Raw genomic sequence first — 24,530 nt, forward strand, 5'->3', positions numbered from 1 at the left:
CTAACTATTAAAATGTCATATACTATTTTTTTAATGGAAAATTAACATAAAATTCTAGGCTATTCTCCCAGTTTAAGAAAGCATAACTTTTAAACTAATTTTTAAACCTTGATCATAACACATTTTCCAGTGATGGCTCGTTAGAGCAATGTTAAGACCAGAAAAGCATGGAGAATATACAGCTTTGCTTATCTTTAAGCAACATTGCCTACCCTCTTTTAAACTCTCACCTTCTGTGAGGCGAGCTGTCAGGTTTTTGCAGATTGAAAATACACGTTCAGATTGAAAATACACATGACTTGTTTACTCTTTCTCCTCCCATTACATAACTGCTATTCCAGACAGTAGTGTCCTATAGGTGTACATTTGATATATGAGCAGAATTAAAGTTCGCCACAGGAAGCCACTCTGGATGAAGGAGGGGCACTGAGCTTCATGCCGCTCTATTTATACTAGGATGATAGTAAGGATATATAATAAGAACATCATAATCAGAATAACATCTCTTAGAAGTTTTACTCTTTTGGTTTAGTGAGCCTCTCAAACAACTAGAGTGGCTAAAAACAGACTGTCACAAAGCCTCTTACTAATTCAAATGAATTACTGCATTTCCTGCTGAGCTTCTGTTGTTTGAGTTATCATAAGTTAATCAGCATGTACTGAAAGTGATATCTTCTCCCGAAAAGTACTGCTCCTACCACTGGGTTGATGATGCATCTGTAGATACTTTGAATCTGGCAGATACCATGCAATGGTCCAAAGTATCAGCATACCAAAAGGATGTCTTGACCCTTGGTCACATATACCTGGGAGAAAAACAGAAGATTTTTTGCCTTAGTAAATAGACTGTGTTGCTACATACAAAAGTATTTGAATTTTCCTTTCAAAATTACTTAGTCTAATCTCAGGCCCTGGAAAAATATGGAGAAGATTGGTAATTTCATCCCCTTCTATGATATGGTCACATGCATGGTGGATGAGGAGAAGGCAGTGGATGTAATCATTCTGGATTTTAGAATGAACTTTGATACATCCCTCACGGCATCCTTCTGGACACATTGTCCAAATGGGAGCTGAACAGCTTCACAATGCACTGGGTGATGGACTGGCTCAATGGCAGATCTCAAATGGGCTACCTCTGGCTGGAGGATGGTCACTAGCAGTGCTCCCCCAGGATCTGACCCAAAGCCAGTCTTGTTCAACATTTTTGTCAATGATCTGGAATGTATCCGCAGCAAGTTCACTGACAACACTAAACTGGGATACGCTGTTGACTTCCTGGTGGGATGTGAGGCCTTGCAGAGGGATCTAGATAGATTGGAACAGTGGGCACTGCATTTTAATGCAATACATTTTGGGATGCATGAAACACAGCATAGCCAGCCCGTCAAAAGAGGGGATTCTCCCATTATATTTATCATTGGTGCCACCCCCCCTTGAATATTGTGTGCAATATTCAGTTCTAGGCACATGGTCTGAACTTTTGGGTAGACCTGTGCGGTGTCAAGAGTTGGACTTGATGATCCTTAAGGGTCCCTTCCAACTCAGGATATTCTATGATTCTATTCTATGATATAGAAAGGATATTAAGGTACTTAAGTGTCCAGAGGAGGGCAACAAAGCTGAAAAAAAGGGCTGGAAGGCATGTTGTATGAGAGGCTGAGGTGAGTGGGTTTGTCTAGAAAAGGAGGCTAAGAGGCAACCTTATTGCTGTTTACAGTTTCCTGAGGAGGACACGTAGAGAGGCAGGTGCTGGCCTCTTCTCCCTGGTAACTGATTACAGGATGAGTAGGACTGGCACAGAGCATCAGCAGAAGAGGTTCAGAATGAATATTAGGAAGAATTTCCTTATTGTAAATAATTTCATTATTTCTATTCTATTCTATTCTATTCTATTCTATTCTATTCTATTCTATTCTATTCTATTCTATTCTATTCTATTCTGTTCTATAGCCCTTCCCTCTCCACTATGTTCTCTGTAGAAGAGGAGAGAGAAGAACAGAATTAACATTGGCCAGTGAGGAGTAATTAATGAATAAAGTGAAAGAACACTTCATGGAGTTGTTCCTCCTGTTTTAAAATCCAAGGGGGGCAGGGGTTATTTTCTTCACCCTTGCAAAATTATTTCTTGACAATAAGTAAAGTTTTGGACAATCAAGATCTTAACTGAAATAGGTAACAGATAGTATATTATAATCTATTTAGTAAAGGGAAGCAATAAAGAAAAAAGGTAGAATGTATAATTCAATGTAGTTTCCATTAGCTATCCTGTTTCTCATGTTTCTTCAGTTCAGTCCATTCAGATGAAGTTCTACACTTATAGCTCCAGGGAAGCCCATCAAGATTAAGATGCCTGAGGAAGCTGTAATGCATGACTTACTATTGCAATTTAAATAAAAGATTATATTAAACTATTATGATTTATAAATATATCTTTATCTATAGGTATTGCTCTGAGGTCAGCATTTCTTGAAGTTTGATGCAGGAAAATTTCCCATAAAGTGGATTTGGTGTACAGGAAAGTTTAATTTTCCAACTCAATTTTCAATATTCAGTATATATATTTTAATATGTATAGTTTAATCTTGAATTAACCTCAGTAGGAAAGACCTAGTGACACATTGTTAAATAAAGTGTTTTAGAATATGAAAATCTTATTTGCTTGATGCCAGCAAGGTTATGAAAGCAAACATAATTTAGATAACTTTGGAGTATCACATTATCTAAAGCTTTATTCATCCTTGACTTTTTCCATTTTTTTTTTCTGTCACGTGGATTAATTAAGCTGTTTGATTAGATTCCTTTGTATCTAATTTTCCATCTTCAATTTTATTTGTTCTATAGTATACATGCAATTTGACTGCAGGACCTAGTTGGCACTGCCATATAAAGTTATTGTTATGATGAACACAGTTTTCTGTAGCAATAAAAGGCTTTTTCCAATAGAGAAAGAGGAAAAATGCATTTCCTCACTTTGCTAAAGCTCCAGAAAGTAGGTGAATATATGCTACAATTTCTTAGGGAATATCTCTGTAATAAATTATATATACTTACAGCTTTTCTATAGATAATACAGATACTTACAAAAAGCCAAAGTGGCACTAAATAACTTTTCAGTCCCTTTATGAATGTGTTCTCAGTTTCTATAGAAAACAAAATAATTAACACTGAGTAAATACAGTTACTCTGTTTGTATTATTATAATAACAACATAAAAAAATATATATATATTAAAAAGGAAAACAGATACTGAGAAATCTTTGCTAGTGCCTAGCTTAAATGTGCCTTCTTGTCTTAAAATGGAAAACAGTTGGGTCAAGTAGCACAGATCAACATAGCCACAGTGTATCTTCAGTCTGGTCTTTAGCCTTTTTCAGTCATTTTAAAGATTCATCAGTTGCCACAGTTATTTACTCAATGGCACAAGTCCTACATCACTTTAGTGCACACAGTCTGTAAATGCATTGTGACAGCTACTGTGCCTGGACTAAACAGTATGAACCCACCTACCTACATACCTACTGTTCCAGACGTTGTAGGATAAAAAGGCTATGTCTTACTACATTTTGTTAGGAACACATTACAGCTACCCCATAACTATCCACATTCAAGAGTCATATTACTTCTTAGATAAAATTCTGTGCATGACTTATGAGTCTCCACCTTACATTTATTTCATGGGCATATCAAATTTTTGTGCAATATTAACCAGTTTTAGGCAGTAGATTATCAACATTCAGCCATCTACACCACATGTGTTGGGGCAAAGCAATCTGTAACAGAGTAACTGTGGCTTGAGTTTGGTATCCACTACTAAAATCTGTGTTTGTAGCAAAAGCACTAATGTATTGGTTTTCTTTCCTAGGATCTGTTACACTCAGTCTTGTTATGGACTAAAGGAAGAACGCATGAACCTAAGAAATTGTTGTTATTCCCATTAAGAGCCTAATAGATCAAATTATTAGTCGGATGGCCATACTTAGTAGTCTAAATGAATACAATCAATCTTCAATAAAACAGTTAAAAGTGGTATACAAAACTTCATATTTACATTTTCTGTGATGCCTTACTTGTCCTTTCAATGTTTCTCTGGTTTCTAAGGTTGACATTTTACTATTCTGTAAGAAAGTAGTTGGTGGGTGACATTAGCATCTCCAGGTATTTTCTGGGAGGTGTCTCCCTCTCCCCAGCTGGGCCATTCAGAGCTGAAGCTAAAGCAGGGCAGCAGCAGCCACTGGGCAGTGGTGCAGTGGTTGAACCTGAGAAATCCAGCTCAGGCCAAGGCCAGGCGGAGCCTCTGTACTGCTTGGTCAGCACACAGACAGGGAGCTTCTGCTGGTAAGGGCAAGAAAACATTTCTTGGGTGACAGATTCACCTACAAATACAAATTATGGTACCACATGTACATCTGTAGTTACTGTTAACTTACTGAAGTATCTGTAACTCACCACATACCAAAGGTGAAAATGAAAGGGCAAGACATTCACTTAAAAATTATATGTATATGTATATGTATGTCATTGAAAGATTAATATTTCATTTTTTTGTTTGCTTGTTTTTTCTTGGCTTGTGTTTTTTAAATTTATTGTAGGGAAGCATTTTAGCTTTACAGAAAATTAAAACTGCAAATCAATCTACCATTGATACCATGTTCAGCTTTTGATATCATGTTCAGTATTTTAGTACTGTTGAAGTACCAATGCAAGGTCATAGTCATTAAAATCTAATGTGGTGATGATATTTTTCCTAGTCCTAGAGTAAAGGACCTAATTACTTAGAGATCATTGGACTTCATATCATTCATAAGAAAGACAGGAAAAGGTATTTGAAGTTCAGTTACATCACTGTTACACCATTTAACAAAACTGTGTTCAAGAAAAAAATCATAGAATAACTTAGAGATAAAATGATAATATAAATCAAACATGTTGTATAATTTAGTATCTTATACAAATGCTGGAGGTACAAATAAATACAGTCAGATGCTAATATCCAAAGCCTACAGAACTCTACTTATGTCATTATATGTTAAATTTGAGAAAAACACACAATATAATCCACTTAGTACATATTACTGTTATATGTACAAGATATCAATGTAAAAGGTAACTATTAATCGTTAATGCTATTAATTAGCAGAAAATGTATTAAAATTAAAGACCTGATTAGTTTAGATTTTGCTTCATAAAAAAAAAAAAAATAAATAAATCTCTTTTTCTTGAAAAATAGACATATTACCAAAAAATACAGATTTTAGATAATGACAGTTACTAGTATATTTATTTTAAAGTATTTTGGCCCTTCTTTGTAGACTTTCCATTTATGATATTATGTGTTAATGTTATTTGTAAATATACATTTAGAATTTGACGTAGATCGTTATAGATTATGTTTCTAAAATATGTATTGAGTTTTGTGATCCTATCACCACTAAAGATCAGTCTGGATTATAAAAAATAAATGAATGATTCTTAGATATTGTAATCTTCAATAAATGATATCTTAATCTACAGTAAGAATTTACGTTATTAAGAGGACTAGAACACTCTGTTTAATAGTTTAATAGGTTTAATTAATACAAACTGTTTGTATTAATGTATGTGTGTATATTGCTACGTGTTGAGCAAACAATAACAGAACAAAGCCTCATTGTGCAACATTAGTCTGTAGCAGCGCACTGTTTTGAGCTACTGCCACTATTTTGGGCATGATTAGCTTTATACATCAGTCACTTTGTTTCATATGACTGTAAGATTCAGTTTTGAAATTATTTTCTAATCTGATATCACACCGATTCTATTTCAATATTATAATTGGAAGTTTGATTTTAAAAGCTATACAGCTGCTATTTTGTCCCATCTAAATTCATACAATTTTGATTATTGCACAGTTCCATTTAATTAATTTAGTTCCAAGCAGTTTATGTGAAACAAAGTTACCTGGTGACTAATTAAATGTAAAGAATGAAGACTAAAAAAGAATCCAATTCATTTGTGAGTAATTAAAAGTAAAAATATTGTTAACCATGTTAGACATTATTGACCTATACACAGCTATCAGAGACTGCCTTTTTTAATTTTCTCTTTTTAACAACAGGTGCATATGTCCCCTTGGTTACACTGGCACTTTCTGTGAACTTGATATAGATGACTGCATTGGAAACCAGTGCTCTGAGTATGGTTTCTGCCAGGACCACTTGCATAATTACAGCTGTAACTGTATGCCTGGATATGAAGGACCCTTCTGTGAAGTAGAAATTAATCAATGTTCAAGTTCACCTTGCAAAAATGGAGCTACCTGTGTGAATTTAATTGATCACTTTTCATGCCATTGTGCTGAAGGGTTCAAAGGTAAGTTTTCACTGTTGAAGTGCCTTGCACTACAAATGTGCCTGTCCAACTCTATCTCAGCAATGTTGATAAGACCTTTTTATAAGAACTATGTGTATACATGTGTATACGTGAAAGTATATATGATTTGACAGAGTATTAACTGAATTAGTATGGAAATTCTTACATTGTATCTCCTAACTGTTCTTCTGCTGACCCTTCTTCTACTAACTGTACAATTCTGAACATGAATTTTGATGCTTTTGGCAATAAAAAATGATCAAGTTCCAAAACACAATTTCAATCGTGTTTGTTTAGTTTCCCTATTAGGCAGTTTTAGGTATTGCGGTTTCAGTCATAAACAGGATGTCAGAATCTCGTGATGGAATGAATGTTTTGGTACAGGAAACAGGAAAGTATAAGGAGTAATGAGATCAGCAGTACCATTCTCTACATGTATAAACAGCTTTATTGGACTTAGTTGCTCAGACTCTCTCAGCAAAGATAGATGAGTATTCTAGAGCATCTACTTATCTTAGACATCAGTCCTAGAATGCAAGTCTGTAGATTTCTGCACTGTGTTTGATCAGCATAAAGCTGATAATGTGATTCCTTTTTGTACTAATTTTCCACTTTGTGTGAACACTCTGATACTCAGACTTTGTGTGAAAGACAGAAGCTCATCTTCAATTCATGTTTCTCAGCGACACTAAAATGTTGCTTTTCCATTTAATCTGTATGATCAAGCACAAATAGCAATGCACTGAATGTTTCTATATATTTATTGATAATGTGTGGTATAATATCACTGGTGGTGATATAAATAGATAATATAATATACATAGTGCCATCTGTACCAACTGATAATGAATGTTTTTCATCATTAATTTACAATTTACTCTTCCAATTTACTCAGGGTTCTTGCTCTAGTTCAGGGAGACATTTACAGCACACATAATATATTTGTAAGTTCCAGTTAAACCATTGGGCTAATACATCTATTTAGATCTTTTTGGGTCAGTGCTGAAGTGCTGAACCATTAAGCAATTGCAAATTCAGTGCTAATTTCTCATAATAAATCCTGGCTAGCTAAGCTCACTTTTAACATTTCTGCACTAATATTTATAATTTCAAATATGTTTATATTCATTTGTACACATATGCATATACATATATTTATGTAATTGATAAACATTTATGGATTTGTTGTCCCCAATTTGAGCATGTATTTTTTTTGGTCATTTGAATACACCTTTAATAATATATGGTATTTCCTCTCTTTCCTCTTTTATTTATAAGTAGGCAACTCTGAACAGTATTAATTTTTCCACTCAGAGCTCATCATTTGCACCCTTTCATTAACCTGTTGCTTTCTGTCATGAGCTATTCATGCAAATTATAATGCATCATTATTGTGCTTTTTTGCTACTACTGTTGACTATATGGAACATTTATCAGTTGCAGCAAGTTTAGACTAGACTCTAGTCCGAAATAAAGTATCCATATATGCATCTGAGGTAGGGCTAAAAGAAATAAATTAAAAAAAAAAAAAAAATCAAAAATTATAGTTAAAAAAAAAAAAAAAAACAGGAGGTGACCTAAATTCCATAAAGATAAACACAGGCCAGTTAAATGTCTGCAAGAAAAGAGGAAAAGTATTTGGCTTCTTTGAACAAAATCTATCCTAATATATATTCATTACACTGATGAAACTTCAGTTCTGATTTGGTGCTTTGCTGGTCTTCATGTGGGGACTTCAAAAACTGATATCTGCTGGAGGGACAATATAGCAGGGAATACATGAACTAGTAAGTTTCTAAAGTTCATCAATGACAACTCTCTGACCCAAGTAACAGAGGAACCAGCAAGGATAAGTGCTTTGCCTGACTTCACACAAACAAGGATGGACTTGTTAGAGATCTAAAGGCTAAAGGCAGTATTCATGCAGTGACAGTGAGAAGGCAAAGTTCAAAATCCTTAGACAGGAGAGGAGGTAAAAAGCAAGATCACCAAACTGGATTTGAGAACAGACTTTGGCCCTTTCAAGAATGTGCCTGAATGAGTCCCATGGGATAGGCAAGGATTACCTCCTCCAAGCTCAAAATCAGTCTATCTGAACGAGCAGGAAGTCAAGCAAAGATGCAAACAGGCCTGCATGAATGAAGAAGGAGCTCCTGGTAAAACTCAGGCATAAAAATGAAATACACAGAAGCTAGAAGCAAGGACAGGTAACTTGGGAGGAATATAAACACTGTCAGAACACAGAGAGATGCAGTTACATGTATGTTATATTTCAGCCCTGGCAGGCAGCTAAGTACCACACAGCTGCTTGCACACTTCCCAGGTGAGATGGAGGAAAGAATCAGAAAGGTAAAAGTATGAGAACTCAAGGGTTGAGATAATGACAGTTCACTAGGTAAAGCAAAAACCACTCACACAAACAAAGCAAAACACAGAATTAATTCATTACTTCCCATCTGTAGGCAGATGTTCAGCCACTTCCAGGAGAGCAGGGCTCATCACACGTAACAGTTTGTTGGGAAGATAAATGCCATCACTCTAAACATCCCCCTCTTCCTCCTCCATCATCCCAGTTTTATCGATAAGCATGATGTCATGTAGTATGCAATATCCCTAAGGTCAGTCTGGCCAGCTGTCCTGGCTGTGTCCACTCTCAAGTTCTTGTGCACTTCAAGGCCACCCTGAATAATCTTTGAACAGTTGTAGTGATTGTAAGAGGTGCCTGAGAACTGGAGGAAAGAAGTGGAATTAAGTCTATCTGGAGGCCAGCAATTCATGATGTAGACAACACTGGCTCCAGTCCTGCTTCACATTTCCTTTAATGACATGCGTTATGGGACAGAATGTACCCTCAACACATTTGCTGATGACACGAAACTAGAAAGAATGTCTGACACAGCAGAGGAAGTCTGCAAGAGCAGTCTGCCATTCAGAGGAACCTCAACAGGCTGGAGGAATGGTCTGATGGGAACCGCAAGGAGTTCAGCAAGGGTAGTTGCAAAGTCCTTCACCTGAGGGTGAATAACCCCAGGTACTAGTATATGTTGGGGGCTACCCAGCTGGAAAGCCTCTATGCAGAAAAGGGCCTGGGATTCTAGTGGACACCAAACTGGCCAGGAGTAAATCTTGTGGCAAAGAAGGCTAACAATATCCTGTATGGCCCTAGAAAGAGTGCTGCCAGCAGGTTGAGGGAGGTGATTTTTCTCCTCTACTCAGCTCTGGTGAGATATATCTGGAGTTCTGGGTACACTTATGGGCTCCCCAGTACAAGAGAGACATAGACATACTGGAGAGAGTCTTGTGAAGGAACAGATGAAGATCATTGAGGAACTGAAGTACATCTCATATGTGGAAAGGCTTAGAGAACTGGGACTGTTCAGCCTAGAGAAGAGAAAGCTCACAGAAAATCTCAACAATTTATATAAATACCTGAAAAGGAGGTTGCAACGAGTCTGGATCCAGACTCTTTCCAGTGGTGTTCACTGGAAATGGCACAAACTGGAACACAAGAAGTTCCATCTAAACATCAGGAAACACTGTGAGAGTGATGGAGCACTGCAGCAGATTGCCCAGAGAGGTCATGGAATCTCCTTTCTCAGAGATCATCAAAAGCCATCCACACATGGTCTTGGGCAACCTACTTCAAGTGACCCTGTTCGAGCAGAGGGATCGGAGTAGATAATTTTGAGAGATCCCTTCTAACCTCAGCTATTCTGTGCTTATGTGAGCATGAGCACTTATATAGATGACATCTTACTGGAAAGTACTTTTTTCTTATTTTACCACTCAGAGAGGTATTATATGATAGTATTCCAAGAGAAGCAAATTCAAAGTCAAGAGAATTTTCACAATACTATTAATGTAGTGCAGCTCATTATCATATGTACTGAACATAATTTTTTTTCATAGAGTATAAAGCAAAAACAATTAATAAAAGACTAGAAATTTATAAAAATGTTATCACTACTCTAGTATTTCTATGTTCATATTTTGTCTAAGGTTTTATGATCCTGTGATTTTTTATATTATAGAACAGATTTGAAGTTCAGTCATAACTGCATGTTATGAATCAGTGAAGAGTATCTCAGCATGATGTTAGAAAGACACATTTTGGTTTTGTTATGCTATGTAATTCAACCTTTTTACATATCCACATGTGCTTCAATTTCTTCATAAGTCTTAAATTCAATTTCAGAGGAAATATCAAAGGCAGCAGTAGATAAATTTAAGAGTAAAACCAAAGTCATTCCTGCTCAGGACTCTGTAAATCTCTGAGAACTATTATACTATGTGTACCAGGATTCACAAGTTTGAAAACAAGCCATGAGTACCCAGCCACCAACTTGTTTTTTCTGCTGTTAATAAATGAATCCCTGGGTACTCTTTGATATAGAATTAGAGTCCGTTTTTATTTCAGAACCAAATTTTACATAGACAACTCATAGCTGTCTCCTCTGCCTAAATTATCATTTTAGTCTGATGTCTATCAGTATTTCACAAATGTTTTACATTCTATTATGTAGGGTCTCCTTAGGCACTGTAAAGGGATTTATCAATATGAACAGCTTGCACACTCTTATTTGACAAAAAGAAGCTTATAAAAAATCCAAGACTTGGGCATCTGCATATTAAAAATCAATATATTGTTTTATATAATATGTATAAATTGTATTTATGTATAATATATAATATTTTTAGCATCGTACAGCACATTCTTCCCTTTTGAACTGTTAACTGTACTTGTGATGGAGACTTTAATATGGAGACATTTTTTTGGTGTCTCCACTACCAGCAAGAGAATTCGGCCTGTGCCAGACTTGGCAGCTTGCAGTATGACCTGTAAAAATTTAGTAGTTTTATGAAAACCTTTATTCCATCATTTTGGTCATGTGAAAATACTCTATATTGCTTTGCTATGATTCAGTGTATCAAACAAACATAATTCTATTCACTTGAGAAGTCATTGTCAGACTCTCTTCTTCCATATCTTCATTTTATTCCATATAACAAAATCAGTGCTCAGCATCAAATGGTTCTAGCTTTCATGATTAATGACTTGGATTTCTAAGCAAATACTGCTGTGCTTCATTCCGGCTTAATAGAAGCTCTTCTTGGAAGTATTTGTTAAAAGGTTGCCTTTATTCAAACATACCCTTCATTAAAAGTCTTGTTTGTTCGGGTACTTACAAAAATGGGAAGACAGCTGCCGAGAATTCTAAGTAGATGAGAAATATTGCCTCTTGAGGTTTTGTATCTATACAACATTGATTGCTGTATAGTTAAGATGTGTGGTTTTTGTTGTTGTTTTTCTTGTTGTTTTGTTTTGTTCTGAAATTATGCTGTAACTCACATAGCAAGATATTAATTTATCATTGCTCTATACATATGCAAGCAGTGAATAACAAAATTCACACTCATCACCAATGTTGGTCTTCCAGTAGGTTTTTAAGTTACACATTAATATGTTCTATATATGCTGCATTTCAGTTTTCTCTCTCTTTTTTTTTTTTTTTTTGTCCAAAATGGGAAAATAACATACCTTTTTAATATCATTGTATTACTTTAAATTTCTGTACTTTGCTTTTTTATCTATTATGCCACAGCTACATCAGAAGAATCCACCTAACATTTAGAGTCTATTAGAGGAAGCATTTAAGTGTTTGTACTTTCAGTAAGCTATTCATTGTTCTTAAATGTTATTAAATAGTTTTACATTTCTGTGGTAGAAATGAACAATATATCTTTGATGCTATTCTTAAAGACAGATCTTGAAAGGAAAAACACAAGGTTGTGTGAAAACTTATCCTTTTCAATACAAGTGAATTTAGCTGCTTTAAAAAATAATGTCTAGAACAGCTGATGGACACACTAATATAATGAAGATTGACTATGTTATATCAAGGAGCAGCAAGTACAAGGCTGCTTCATGCGGGTAGCAATGAATAGGGCTGAAAACAACCCCAAGTGTAGGCACTGCCCTCACTAAGCAGAGCACAGTCCTGCAGCATCTAAGCAGAGCAGGCTGAGACCTGCTAACCTGTTGCCCTCAAGAGCCCTAGGCACTGAAAGCAATTGACCAGGCCCAGGGCCAGGGGTCCCAGTTAGAAACAGCAGGAGGCAGGCCTAGAGACAAGGCCAGAGACGAGGCTGCAATGTACATACAAAGGATCCTGTCAGTTGAGGTCCATTTTTGAGACAGGGCCTTAGGCAGTACTATAAACAGGCACATCTACAGCATAGCTCAGGCTAGAGCTGAGTGCCTAGGGCTGAGCTGAAATGGGGCTTGTTGGACAATGGGCAGGGTATTTGGGAAGGTCCCAGATGGGGCTGCTCAGGACAATTACATTCTACTAGTGTTCTCAGGGGCATGATATGCCTTAGCAGGTCCACATGCAATTATGAAATTATGAAAACTATACAGACCCACAGTTTGTATAGCTAACCATTGTATCAAATTCATAGCTGTTTTCTGAGACAATTTAAAAACGAAACAAACAAACAAAACAAACAAACAAACAAAAAAAGTTTGTCTTTGAGATTTTCAGAGAATTCTGATGCATCTGATTCTTTTTAGTGCTGGATTTGTTTTCTGCTAATTCTTTAAGAAAACTACCTCACAGATTAGATAGGATTTTGATTTTTAGTTTTCATTAAAGGATAGCCTACAGGCACATAAGTAGTAGTCATCATGGACTGCAAAAATACTTGTAATACTTGCTAATTTTAGAGTTGTTGCTATTTTTGCTAACTTTTCTTAAAAACATACAAGTCATAGAACTGTATAGCTAGAAGACACATCAACATGTAACTTCCTTCATCTCTGTTAGTATATATGCCATTCTGATAGCTCTTAATGAAATTCATTGTAATATTATGGCTATTATTAAAAAGCTTTTATTAACATTAAAATGGACACAGAGAAAGCCTTTATAAAGATCTTTATAAATAGAAAGATATTTCTCAGTCCCCTCTTTTTGATTTCAAACCAGTCCATTGCCTTCATACTGTCTTCAATGATATTCCCTAAATTTCTAGTTTTATGGATTTTCCATCTGTAGGAAAAGAAAGAAGAATTTCCAAAGTAATTCAAAACTCAGAATAAAATACTATAAGCTTGCTATGTAGCTTTTATCTGAATCACTGAATACGCTTTCTCCACTGCATATATAGGAAACTTAAGACATTATGGGATTACTTCCAGTGCTTTCAGATCTAAGCATTAGATATCATTTCTGTTGTCTTAGCAGCCTAAGAGATCCTCATAGGTCAGATATGACTCGAGGTGCACATGAGACTCCTGCCCTCTTTAGTAATATCTGAAAGCCAAGATACTCTCTAGCATTAATGTAATACCAGATACCTATGTTTAATTTACTAATACCCATCCTACTGTTCCTAATTCAGTAAAATTAAATTGATTCTGGATACAAACAATTAGGTGAAATACTTTTATGAAAAAATATTTACAAAGCATTGTCACATGCACAGATAATGTCCCTGTTATTTTAATGGCTATTTTATTAACTAGATCAGACTGGCTGTGTGCTGTGCAACCAATCTTCCTGTGCTCTCTGCCAAGCTGTCTTGTGAAAAGATACAGGAGCCCAGGAGCTCCAGCAAGTTCTTAACTAATCTGTGTAGCATGTGAAGTCAAGCTCATATATTTTGCTATTCACCACATACTCTACACAGAGATTTGCTCTGACCTACTAACCAAATTGAAATGCAGACCTAAAATGAAAACTCTTTAATAACAATATCAATATTGTTCCTCATATGAGTTTCTTACAGTACCAGGATGCAAAAAGGGCATGAGGACCTTTTAAAGGCCTGTAAGATTAGCAGGTACTGATCTGGAATGAAACTACTTACCTGTGGTTGGCAGCTGCCAGTTGGCAGGTTTAAATGGTGCTTTTGTGTAGCAGGACAAAGGTACCTAGATACTAGATACTACTCTTATGAGAAAGAGATGTCTCCTTAGTTAGTCCATTCTTTGGCAAAGTGACCTATATAATGTATTGAAAATGTTTCTGCTGCACTAAGGAATGCAAATGGATTCACGTTTCTGTTCACCATTTCCAGTGAATGAAATTTTTCCATTCCAAGGAAAACATTAGACTGATACTTGACAAAGAAGGTCACCTAGCAAGTAAGGATGAGGAAAAATCATTTAATGCCTTTTTTTTTTTTTTTACCACTTTTTAAAATTCATGGTAGATTTTGGGTTGCCTTGTCCTCAGAGTTGGACACCCATGACAGAGGGAGCAGCAACTTTCCAGTTGTGGGCAACACAATTGTAAGACACCAGCTGTATCAGTTAAATATTCATAAGATCATGGGACCTGAAGGGATTCACACCAGAGTATGAGGGAGTTAACAGATGTTATAGCTGGTCTCCTTTCCATAATACGTCTTGGGAGTCTGGGCAGGTCCCTGCTGACTGGAAGTGAGCCAATGCAATAATACTCTACAAAAAGGGCTAGAGATAAGACCCAGGAAACTACAGCCCTGTTAGTTTAACCCTAATACATGGAACTATTATAGATAAGATTATCTAGATGCTACTGAAACGCATTTAAAGAACAAAGCAATTGTCATACATAGTCAACATGGCTTCATAAAGGTAAACGCTTGCCTTAGTAATTTCATCTCCTTCTATGATAAGGTCACATGCATGGTGGATGAGGGGAAGTCAGTGGATGTAATCATTCTGGATTTCGGTATGGCCTTTGATACCATCAGTCACAGCATCCTTCTGGACACATTGCCCAAATGGGTGTTGAACCGCTTCACAGTGCACTGGGTGATGGACTCATGCCAGAGCTCAAATGGCCAATCTCTGGCTGGAAGATGGTCACTGGCAGTGTTCCCCCAGACTCTGTGCTAGGGCCAGTCTAGTTCAATATTTCTGTCAATGTTCAACGTTCAACATTTTGATCTGGAGGCAGGAGTGGAATGCATCCTCAGCAAGTTCAATGACAATACTAAACTGGGAGGTGCTGTTAATTTCCTGGAGGGATGAGAGGCCTTGCAGAGGGATCTAGATAGATTGGAACAGTGGGTGATGATCAATGGCATGAAATACAACAAAGGCAAATTATGGGTTCTACATCTGGGATGGAGTAATGCCAGACACAGGTACAGACAGGGAGATGAGTGGCTAGAGAATTGTTCGACAGAAAGGGAGGTGCTGGTTGACAGTAATTTCAACATGAGCCAGCAGCGTTCCCTGACAGCCAAGAGGGTAAACTTCATTTTGGGATGCATTAAACACAGCATAGCCAGCCTGTCAAAAGAGGGGATTCTCTCACTGTATTTAGCCTTGGTGCTGCCTCCCCTTGAATAATGTGTGCAGTTTTAGAGTCTACCATATAGAAAGGTACTTTCTATATGTTTCTATAAGTTAAGGTACTTGAATGCATCCAGGGGAGGGCAAGAAGGCTGATAAAAGGGCTGGAAGGCACGTTGTATGAGGAGAGGTTAAGAAGAGTGAGTTGGGAGAAATCTAGTTGGGAGAAAAGAAATCTAGTTGGGAGAAAAGGAGGCTAAGGAGCGACCTTACTGCTATCTACAGTTTATCCTCAGGATAAGGATAAGGACATGCTGATCTCTTCTTTCTGGTAACCAATGATAGGATGCACTGGACTGGCACAAAGCTGCACCAGGAAAGCTTCAGACTGGATAGTCAGAAAAAATTATTTGTTTTAAGAATGGTCAAACACTGGAACAGGTTTCCTAGTTAGGCAGTTGATGCCCCATGTCTATCAGTGTTAAATAGGCATTTGGTAATGTCCTTAATAATATGCATTAACTTTTCATTAGCCAGGCAGTTGTGATTGCAACCTGCAAATATATTGTTAGCTTTTATGGCTACTAGTTGGACTGAAAAAAAAAAAAAAACAAGCATTTTTTTTCAGTAGTGCTTTATTAGGATTACATTAAGCAGAATTTTAAAACATTTGCTTTTCATCTGATCTGGGAATAGAAATATGCAGTTTATGTCCTGAAGTAATGTTTCCCCAATTTAAGGGTTAATAGTTTTTAATACTAATACTAATACTAATACTAATAATAATAAACTTAGACAATTTTTTTTGTGTTCACTCTCTCCATCTTTTCATTGTCAAAATTTATATTCCATTATGCCTATAAAACAAAATTTGGTATGAACCTTATGCAAATGAAGTGTGGCATTTCGATATTTTTGCATGAATTAAGCCTGAAAGACATTAAAAGTAGCAGTGGCAATTTATAAAATGGATGACATTAAAATACAGATACTTATACATAACATCTATTATATTAAAAAAATAAGCTTTCTAATCATTCCTGGTTTTACTCTAATGCATGAATATTTAATTTGAGAATATGTAATTAAGCTTACTTTGAAATTAAAAAAAAAAAAAGTATAGTTTTGCAGATATTCTAAAAAATGTCAAAACAGTTAAAATCATTCATTTAAAGTGTGAGGTTAGGCTCTTTTGTCATCAGAAATAAAATAAAGTTTGAACTACTGAAAGGTGCAGACTTTCAGTGTTGTAATCTTACAGAGTTGCCTGTACTTCAGAGTAAAGGAATATTCAATGAGACTTCATCCATTATATTTTGAAATGGAGTATTCCTTTGTTTTCTTACGTCTATTTACCTGAGAACTTATGAATGTTTTCATTTGCTAAAATAGTATGATTTCTTTAAACACTACATTAGTAATCCTGATAGACTATGTGTCTGCCAAATTTCTTAGCATGCATCCGCTGAAGGTCCTAAACGCATATCTCTTAGCAAGTCTTCTGTTCTGCGGAATAATCAGTCACTTCTGCAACATCAGTGTGCCTGTAGAAAGCTGTTAAGCGTCAGGCCATGAAACTCATGTGTTATTAGAGTAACAGAGTTTCCTAGGCAGCTCTAATTATTTGTTATGTATTTTAAGAACACTGCAATTTTATACATGATAAAACACACTATAAAGTAAAGGGAAACAGAATCAGTTTATGATGAGTTTTAACATTATGCTTGTATTTCAGAATTTGATTACATGAACCCTGTGAATTGCTTAGGAATTCAGACCCAAAGCTATGATTTATTAAATAACTAATTAAATATTGTGTTATACTACTAATTATGTTTGGATTTGTTATATTAATGTTAACCTTAAAAGTCTAAACCCAGAAAATATTTATATGAACATACTATGATGTTGAAAGTAATTTGTAGCCAATTAGTTATTCTTACTGTATGTTCAAATAAGGTTTTCCATTTCAAATGTGTAGTTGAGATTATCTGCATACTAAATAATAATAATAATAATAATAATAAAATAAAAATAAAAATAAATGGATGCACTGTATGTATCTAGCCTTTCTACCTTTCTTCCTGTCTTGCATACTCAGAAAATATCATACATTAACTCCGTAAATTCTTTTCTTCTCTCTGAAACATTTTAAAAAGTACTGTCCAAATACTGCCCTCCTATTCTGAAGGCATAAATTCTTATATTTCCATTGCAACTGTATGCGAGAAGGACATGTCTTTTGTTGGGTGCAACTACCAGCTTAGTGCCACTCTTTGTTAGGACACATAACTACAAGAGATAATTATTATCTACAAAAACAAAATGGAATTATTTTCATTTTCATTACACAATCATTTATTTGATTGGCAGAAATTGCACTAACACATGAAGTTTTTTCCAAGGTTTAACATCATTCACGTATAATAATAATAAAATAAATGCTGTTTCTGTAGCCTTTTCTGAGGTGTACAGAATAATACAATGGCACTTTTAACTTTTAGATAGAAAATACTGAACTATTTAATGTGTTAAGAGTATTTTCAACTGGAATATTTCAGAAAATTAAATAATTTTCTATATCATTCTGCAAGTACTGTTAGCTAGCACAAACTGTAAATCAGTCAGTGGTTTTTGTAAATATTTTTGTCAGTTATGAGAAACGTATTCTCAAAGCTTGATAACTGAGACGAGGCTGAGTGGCATGTAATTGCTTCTTTGTCAACTGAAGTAATTTAGCTGTAATAACAGCCTCCAGGCGTAAAATCAACACCATTGCTATCAGAGCAGGGACTTTTTTTCCTAATTCCCTTGTTCTTTTAAATGCAGAATGGAATTCACACACATTTAACATTGCCACAGATAAATAAAAGCAAAATACCTGAAACCAAGTTGTTTTTCAGCAGTGTTGAAAATGTACAGCAGGTGTACTTCTACTGTATAGTATTAGTCTGGACATTTACATTTGGGATCAATCATCTAAATTGGGACTAAATATTTTAATCTATGGAGTGTTGCAGTATAGATTAATACATTAAGAAAAAATGTATTTATAAAGTCTTAAAAGAATGGGAGTTAATAGTGTGATATTTGAAATTAAAATCAGTTTCTGATAACACTAGTGGGAATTTCTTAGATATGGACTATAACCAATATTTATTTTATTTTTTCCAAATGAAGGCAAAAAATAAATCCCCTTTTTCTGCTTCCTTTCTCATATTGCTTAAATCACTATGCTTCTGGTTAGACTTCAGTAGGAGGCTTTGAATCCTTTCTCACTGTTTCTACATACAATTAGATTTTGTCACTGCTCCTCAAAACAGCTAAAGCTCCAATGTTCATCTCATGTCCCAAACTTCTCGAGCCTTCATTATTTCATCATCCTCTCAGGAATCCCCAGATGTGTCATTTCATATATTTCAGTCAAAACATGGCCAGAGAATTAACCTTTTGGTCTGTTCATCTGGTTGTCTTTTTACTTTTGAATTCCTCAAAGGCTTCACCTTGTGCAATGCAGACTATTTTTTGTTAGTTTTTGGAAATACTGCACAGTTCACTGCTGCCCTTTCTGTCTTTGTTCTTTTCTACTATCCTATCAGGACTGCCTACTATCTATTTCCTACTATCCTATCAGGACTGCCAGACTAAATGGTACCAATTTATGGTACTTTTATAAAACTGTTGTGACTGTCTCTGCTTAGTGTCCATTTCATCCCCTAGGAAGTATTTTCTTGAGGCTGAATACAGGATTTTCTATATAGCATTAGATAACATCATTTAGGGTGCCGAATTTCACTGTAAATTCTCAGTTGAAAAGTATAGAAGTATAGGCTAGTTAGAAGCCTAAATGAAGTTGACTCATCCCACACTAAATTTCATATCTCAAAAAGAAAATAAAAAAACAAAGTTAACAACAGTCCACAATTTGGAAGAAATTGTAGTTGTGTCTGGTACAGCCATGTCTTCAAATTATTGTACCATACAGATCACAAAGATACCTTTGCTGCCTTCGATTCAAGAGGCAATTCCCTTAGAATTGCATTTGTTTTATTTTAGACTTTATCCATTAGAAGTATACCACAACTTAAAGGACATGAAAGAATCTGTTTCAGGTAGTTTTTCTTGTACATATTGCAGCTTAGCCATGGCTTGTAAACATGTTATTTACTCCTAGAAGAAACTCTGTGCTACTCTCCATTTATCTGTGCATAAGAAGAGAGCCAATGCATCTCCATTTATCTCCCTCCAAAGAGACCTACCATATTCTGGGACGTAGCTGTGAGAATAGGTCTGAACTAGAAAACATAAGGAAAGCAAAATATTGGAATTAGATCAGAAAGGTTGCATATAGTGCTATTTCTTTCTCAACACTTCAAACAAAATTTACAAATATAAAAAGAAATCTAAAAACATCTATATTTTGGCCACTTCCAAATGTCTATATTCCTGACAGGTGGCACAGCACATTAAGCAACATTCAGCAACTGCTGCTATCAAGCAGGTAGCTCTTTAGTTTACTGAGTTATTTGGACTCTCCTTGGTCTCTACATGTGTCTCCACTTTTTCCTCCAGGTATCTTAAAATCATATGAACAATGTAGAACATGGGTAGACATGAGAAAATAAAATAAAAGAAAAAAAAGAAAAAAAGAAAAGCACTCATAGAAGTTACTCTGCCAATCATTTTAAGCATGGAACAGAACCTTATTGCTACTATGGGCTTCCCTGATGAAGGCCTATTTCTGGTAGATATGGTAGGTACTTCTAGTGACAAAATAAAGGTTTTTCAGATCTGACTATCTTGATACATATGATTGCATGAGAAGGCATTTATGTGTGCTGAGGATAAGAGACCAAATATTTTCCTCAGTGCAAAGAATTCAGGGCAATTTCAGGATTCTTTTTTTTTTTTTTCATACTTTTCTTTGAGGTTCACCAAAAGTCGCACATGCTTTATACACTGCTGACCTATGATAAGCACTGCACTTATGATTTTCCTCCATATTCACGTGGATGGAAGTACCTATTCCTGTTACAAATCAAAGCAACCCCTGCTGTAACAAATCTACATTTAATTACACTTCCCACCTTAGCTCTTAATTATTTCATTAAGTAATATCTGTATTTTGCTTCATTATATATTCTTTAGTGACTTGATTATCCTCTTCTGTTGTATTCATGGAAAGGTATATTTAGTATCACAGTAGTGGCAACATTCTGTGGAACATAAGCTGAACTCTACTGTTACACATAACTCTGTGAATTAGTGTTGGCCTGCTTTTCATGTTCTATGATACTCTGCCATTCTTTTTCAAAGAAGACAGTGAGTGAAATGAAAGAAAACGATTGACACAACTGAAAAATAAATAAATAAATAAATAATTGCCTGAATACAGTAATTTTGTATAACAGGAAAGCCCTCCAGGATTGCATGTATCCTCTCTAGGAAAGCTCTCTATTTTCTCGATTGTCATGCTTCCAATATTGCCTGTCAAAATGGACTCTTGTAACAAATGAAGTAGAAAAATTCATGACATAAAGGATGTCTACCAGTGTCCCTGTGTGCTCTACTAAGTGTGCCTTGGCCAGTGAGGTCAACATTCTGATAGTCCTTTTCCATTAATAATATGTCCCTACAATTTGAACAGATCTGCATGTTTATTGATTTATTTATTTTAATATAAAATTTCAGGAGAAACATGTTCTGTTCACATGAATGAGTGTCTAGATGGACACTGTTGGAATGGAGGAACCTGTGAAGAGGATATAAATGGATTCAAATGCAATTGCCCCCTTGGTAAGCATTTGAAATTTTTTACACAATTGTTAATTTGGTTTAGTGTGTAAGTACCACATTTATATCTTGTGTGCTATGAAATGTCATATGGCAAAAGCACCTTGCTTGCATTTTGAAAGGTACAGAGGTAGTTATTTAGACTAAGGAAAATGAAAATTACGTCAGTCAGTGTCAATGGCAATTTGTCTACGACCAATTTTCATAGAATCATGGAACGGTTTGTGTTGGAAGGGCCCTTAAAGATCAACATTAAATTCCAACCCAACTGCCATGCTAAGGGACATCTCCCACTAGACCAGCTTGCTTAAAGCCCCATCCAACCTGACATTGGGAGGTGGACAGCCATTTTTAATGAGTAAGTGATTGCTTGGATTTAAAAAAATACCTGTATTTTGTAAAAAGCCACTGAAATATTGTAATATATCATTAAAGAAATATGACAGAACTGGAGATTTCTAATAGTTTAGTATCTGGTTATATAATTGACCTTATAGCAACACATTTCTTGATGAAATTGTAAGTTTTAGGCAGCAAAAAAATGTTAAATTTTACAAACATTCAAAATCCCTGTCTTTGGGATTCAATTCTACTGGCTGCATTACTCACACCTAAAAGAATCAAGAAACACTCTAAAGTATGCATGAGCTCAATCAGGTTGCCTGAGTATGTGCATTTTGTATCACATGAGGTGCCCTTACATATCCAAGACACTGTATGAGGCTGGCAGATAATGGTGTGTGCTATAAAGGACTTATAAGATAAATCAGGCCAGGCAGCAACACAGTGAAAAAAGACACAACAAAATAAAGGAAGAAAGAAATATGATGTTGAAGATTTTTCTTTGCCAATTATATATACACTGTATAATTTGTGATTTTGCATGCTATTATATGCACATTAAGAAAACGTAGAAGGGTGGGGGTTGGGGGTGCAGGGTAGAGATTCGTGAGATAAGAAATCCTTTGGTCAGGATCAAACAGCCTTTCTTCAGTTTTTAAAAGCACAGTGGGCAAAGGAGTCTGGAGGAGAGTTAATTCTGGTAAATTCATTGGTATTTATTGGTAAATACCAAAAAAAATTTACTGATAAACTCTGAATAGGTTATGACATGTGCATTTACAGACATTGTTTCTGTGGAAAACAAGGTCAGAAAACCTGTTTTTATACAAGCTTGGTCTGAGAGGACTTACAGTAGTACTAAGGTGCTTATAAGAAAAACTGATAGCTATCAGTAAACCCTGGAAATGTCAGAACACTGAAACACAAGTCTCCAACCACCCCTCATAAGCAAAACAATTGTTTGTAAAAGCACTTTAATATACTTAATATCAAAAGATCCTTAAAGGCTTTGAGTAGTATCCTGTTGAGTTTGAAAATGGAGACAACACTGAGTTATATCTTCAAACACAAGACTATGCTTTCATATTTGTTGCTGAATTAGGTCTGTAGCTAAAAATTAGCAAGAACATTATGTCCTTTGTTCTGAGATAGAGACACATTTAATATACTGCTTTGCTATCCCACGTTTAGTCCCTATTGGTGTTTGTTAACACTCTTGTGTATGGATCCAAAAGGAGATTACTTTTCACATGGCAGAATATGTCATTGATAGAAAAGCAAATTATTGTGACGTTCTCTCAGCAGATCATTTGTGCCTATTCATTTAAAGGTGTCAGTCATTGTATACAGGCTTTATCCAATAAATTTTTATTATTATTCTTGGTGTGTGCATACATGGTTTGAGTGTCTGTACCTATTCATTCCTTTTTGCTGTGCCTCTGAGGTTAATACAGGGATTTATTATGAACAATCAGGTTTATGTAATGGACATACATACAATACAAACTATGAGTTTCAACCTAATGACTCTACTAAAATGCTGTGAATAGCAGTGATTCTTCATCATTATCAAAGGATCAAGTAACTCCTAGTGAATCAGAGATGATCTGTTTAAATGGTCAGTTATTTTTTGAAAAGAATGAAGATTTTCTGTACTAGCATTCGCAGCTACATTATTAACATTATGGGAACTTGAATTAGAGTTGGAAAAAAAAAATGTTTAGTGACATGCACACCTAACAATTAGCTGAAAAGATGTTTTAATATAAATACAGATATATATACCCTTTGTGCCCTTGGGTAAATTAATTAATATCCCCAGTTCATATTCTTCAGTTGAAGCTGTAGATAAATAAATGCAATCATCTCACAAAGATATTGCAATGATTAAATAGATAATGTCTGCAAATTGCCTGAAAATAAAAGTCACTATGTTATTGGATATTTTTACTGTTGGCTTGGTCCTAATAAGAACATCACTTCATAAAAACAAAACAAAACAAAACAAAAAAACAAAAACAAAAAAAAAAAAACTAACTAATCCTTAAGTGAAAAATGACAACTTATGCTTCCATACTTTCAGTAAAATCTAGTGTCATATTGAATGTATGAAAATACGTAGGTTTTGCTCATGAGAGGATCAGAACTGGACATAGTGCCCTAGGTGCGGCCTCCCCAATAGAATAGTAAGACATTGAAAATTTGAATACAGTTTTGGAAAATAATTTGTTTAGGTATATCAAATACTTTGGTAGATGTAAAGCATTATTGCCATTAATTACTTAAGCTTGTTAAAATTTGCTTTAGATTTTTAGGGATCAGATTCTGACCCTTTTATGGAAAACAGCTGCTGTTAATGAAAAATAAAATTTTAATATTTTTACTGAATTCTTATTTTCTGATTCACACTTCATATATTAAGTCTTCAGAAAATATTCTATCTGAACTATGAGTAAGAGTGTCCTCTAAATACAAGGAAACTAGATTATCTTTGACAATTTTGCTACTGTTAGCTGGACCTTAGTATTAATCCCTCTGATGGCTCAAGAGATTAGCCTAGCTTGAACTCACTGATGCACTAACAACCTCTGTACTCACAACAGTAACATAAATACCAAAGTACTAAATTAATTAATAGTAGCTCATACTATTGTCTTTTATGAAATCATGTTTCAACTCTGACACAAAAGTAGAAAATCATATTTCTCCACTCTTTTCTCAAAAAAAAAAAAAAAAAAAATCCTTTGAGGAAATT

The 24,530-nt window shown here is 35.2% G+C and overlaps 1 protein-coding gene across 1 annotated transcript in view; it reads left to right on the top strand.

Moving 5' to 3' along the window:
* Positions 1 to 24,530, top strand: part of EYS (eyes shut homolog) — a 723,774-nt gene that overhangs the window by 1,946 nt on the left and 697,298 nt on the right. Inside the window, exons 2-3 of the mRNA XM_084512624.1 lie at positions 6,098 to 6,351; positions 21,332 to 21,436. Of these exons, the coding sequence (XP_084368750.1) occupies positions 6,098 to 6,351; positions 21,332 to 21,436 (359 nt within the window). The remainder of the gene's footprint in view (positions 1 to 6,097; positions 6,352 to 21,331; positions 21,437 to 24,530) is intronic.

This window comes from Aythya ferina (assembly GCF_964211825.1).
Source record: "Aythya ferina genome assembly, chromosome: 3".
Lineage (NCBI taxonomy): Eukaryota > Metazoa > Chordata > Aves > Anseriformes > Anatidae > Aythya > Aythya ferina.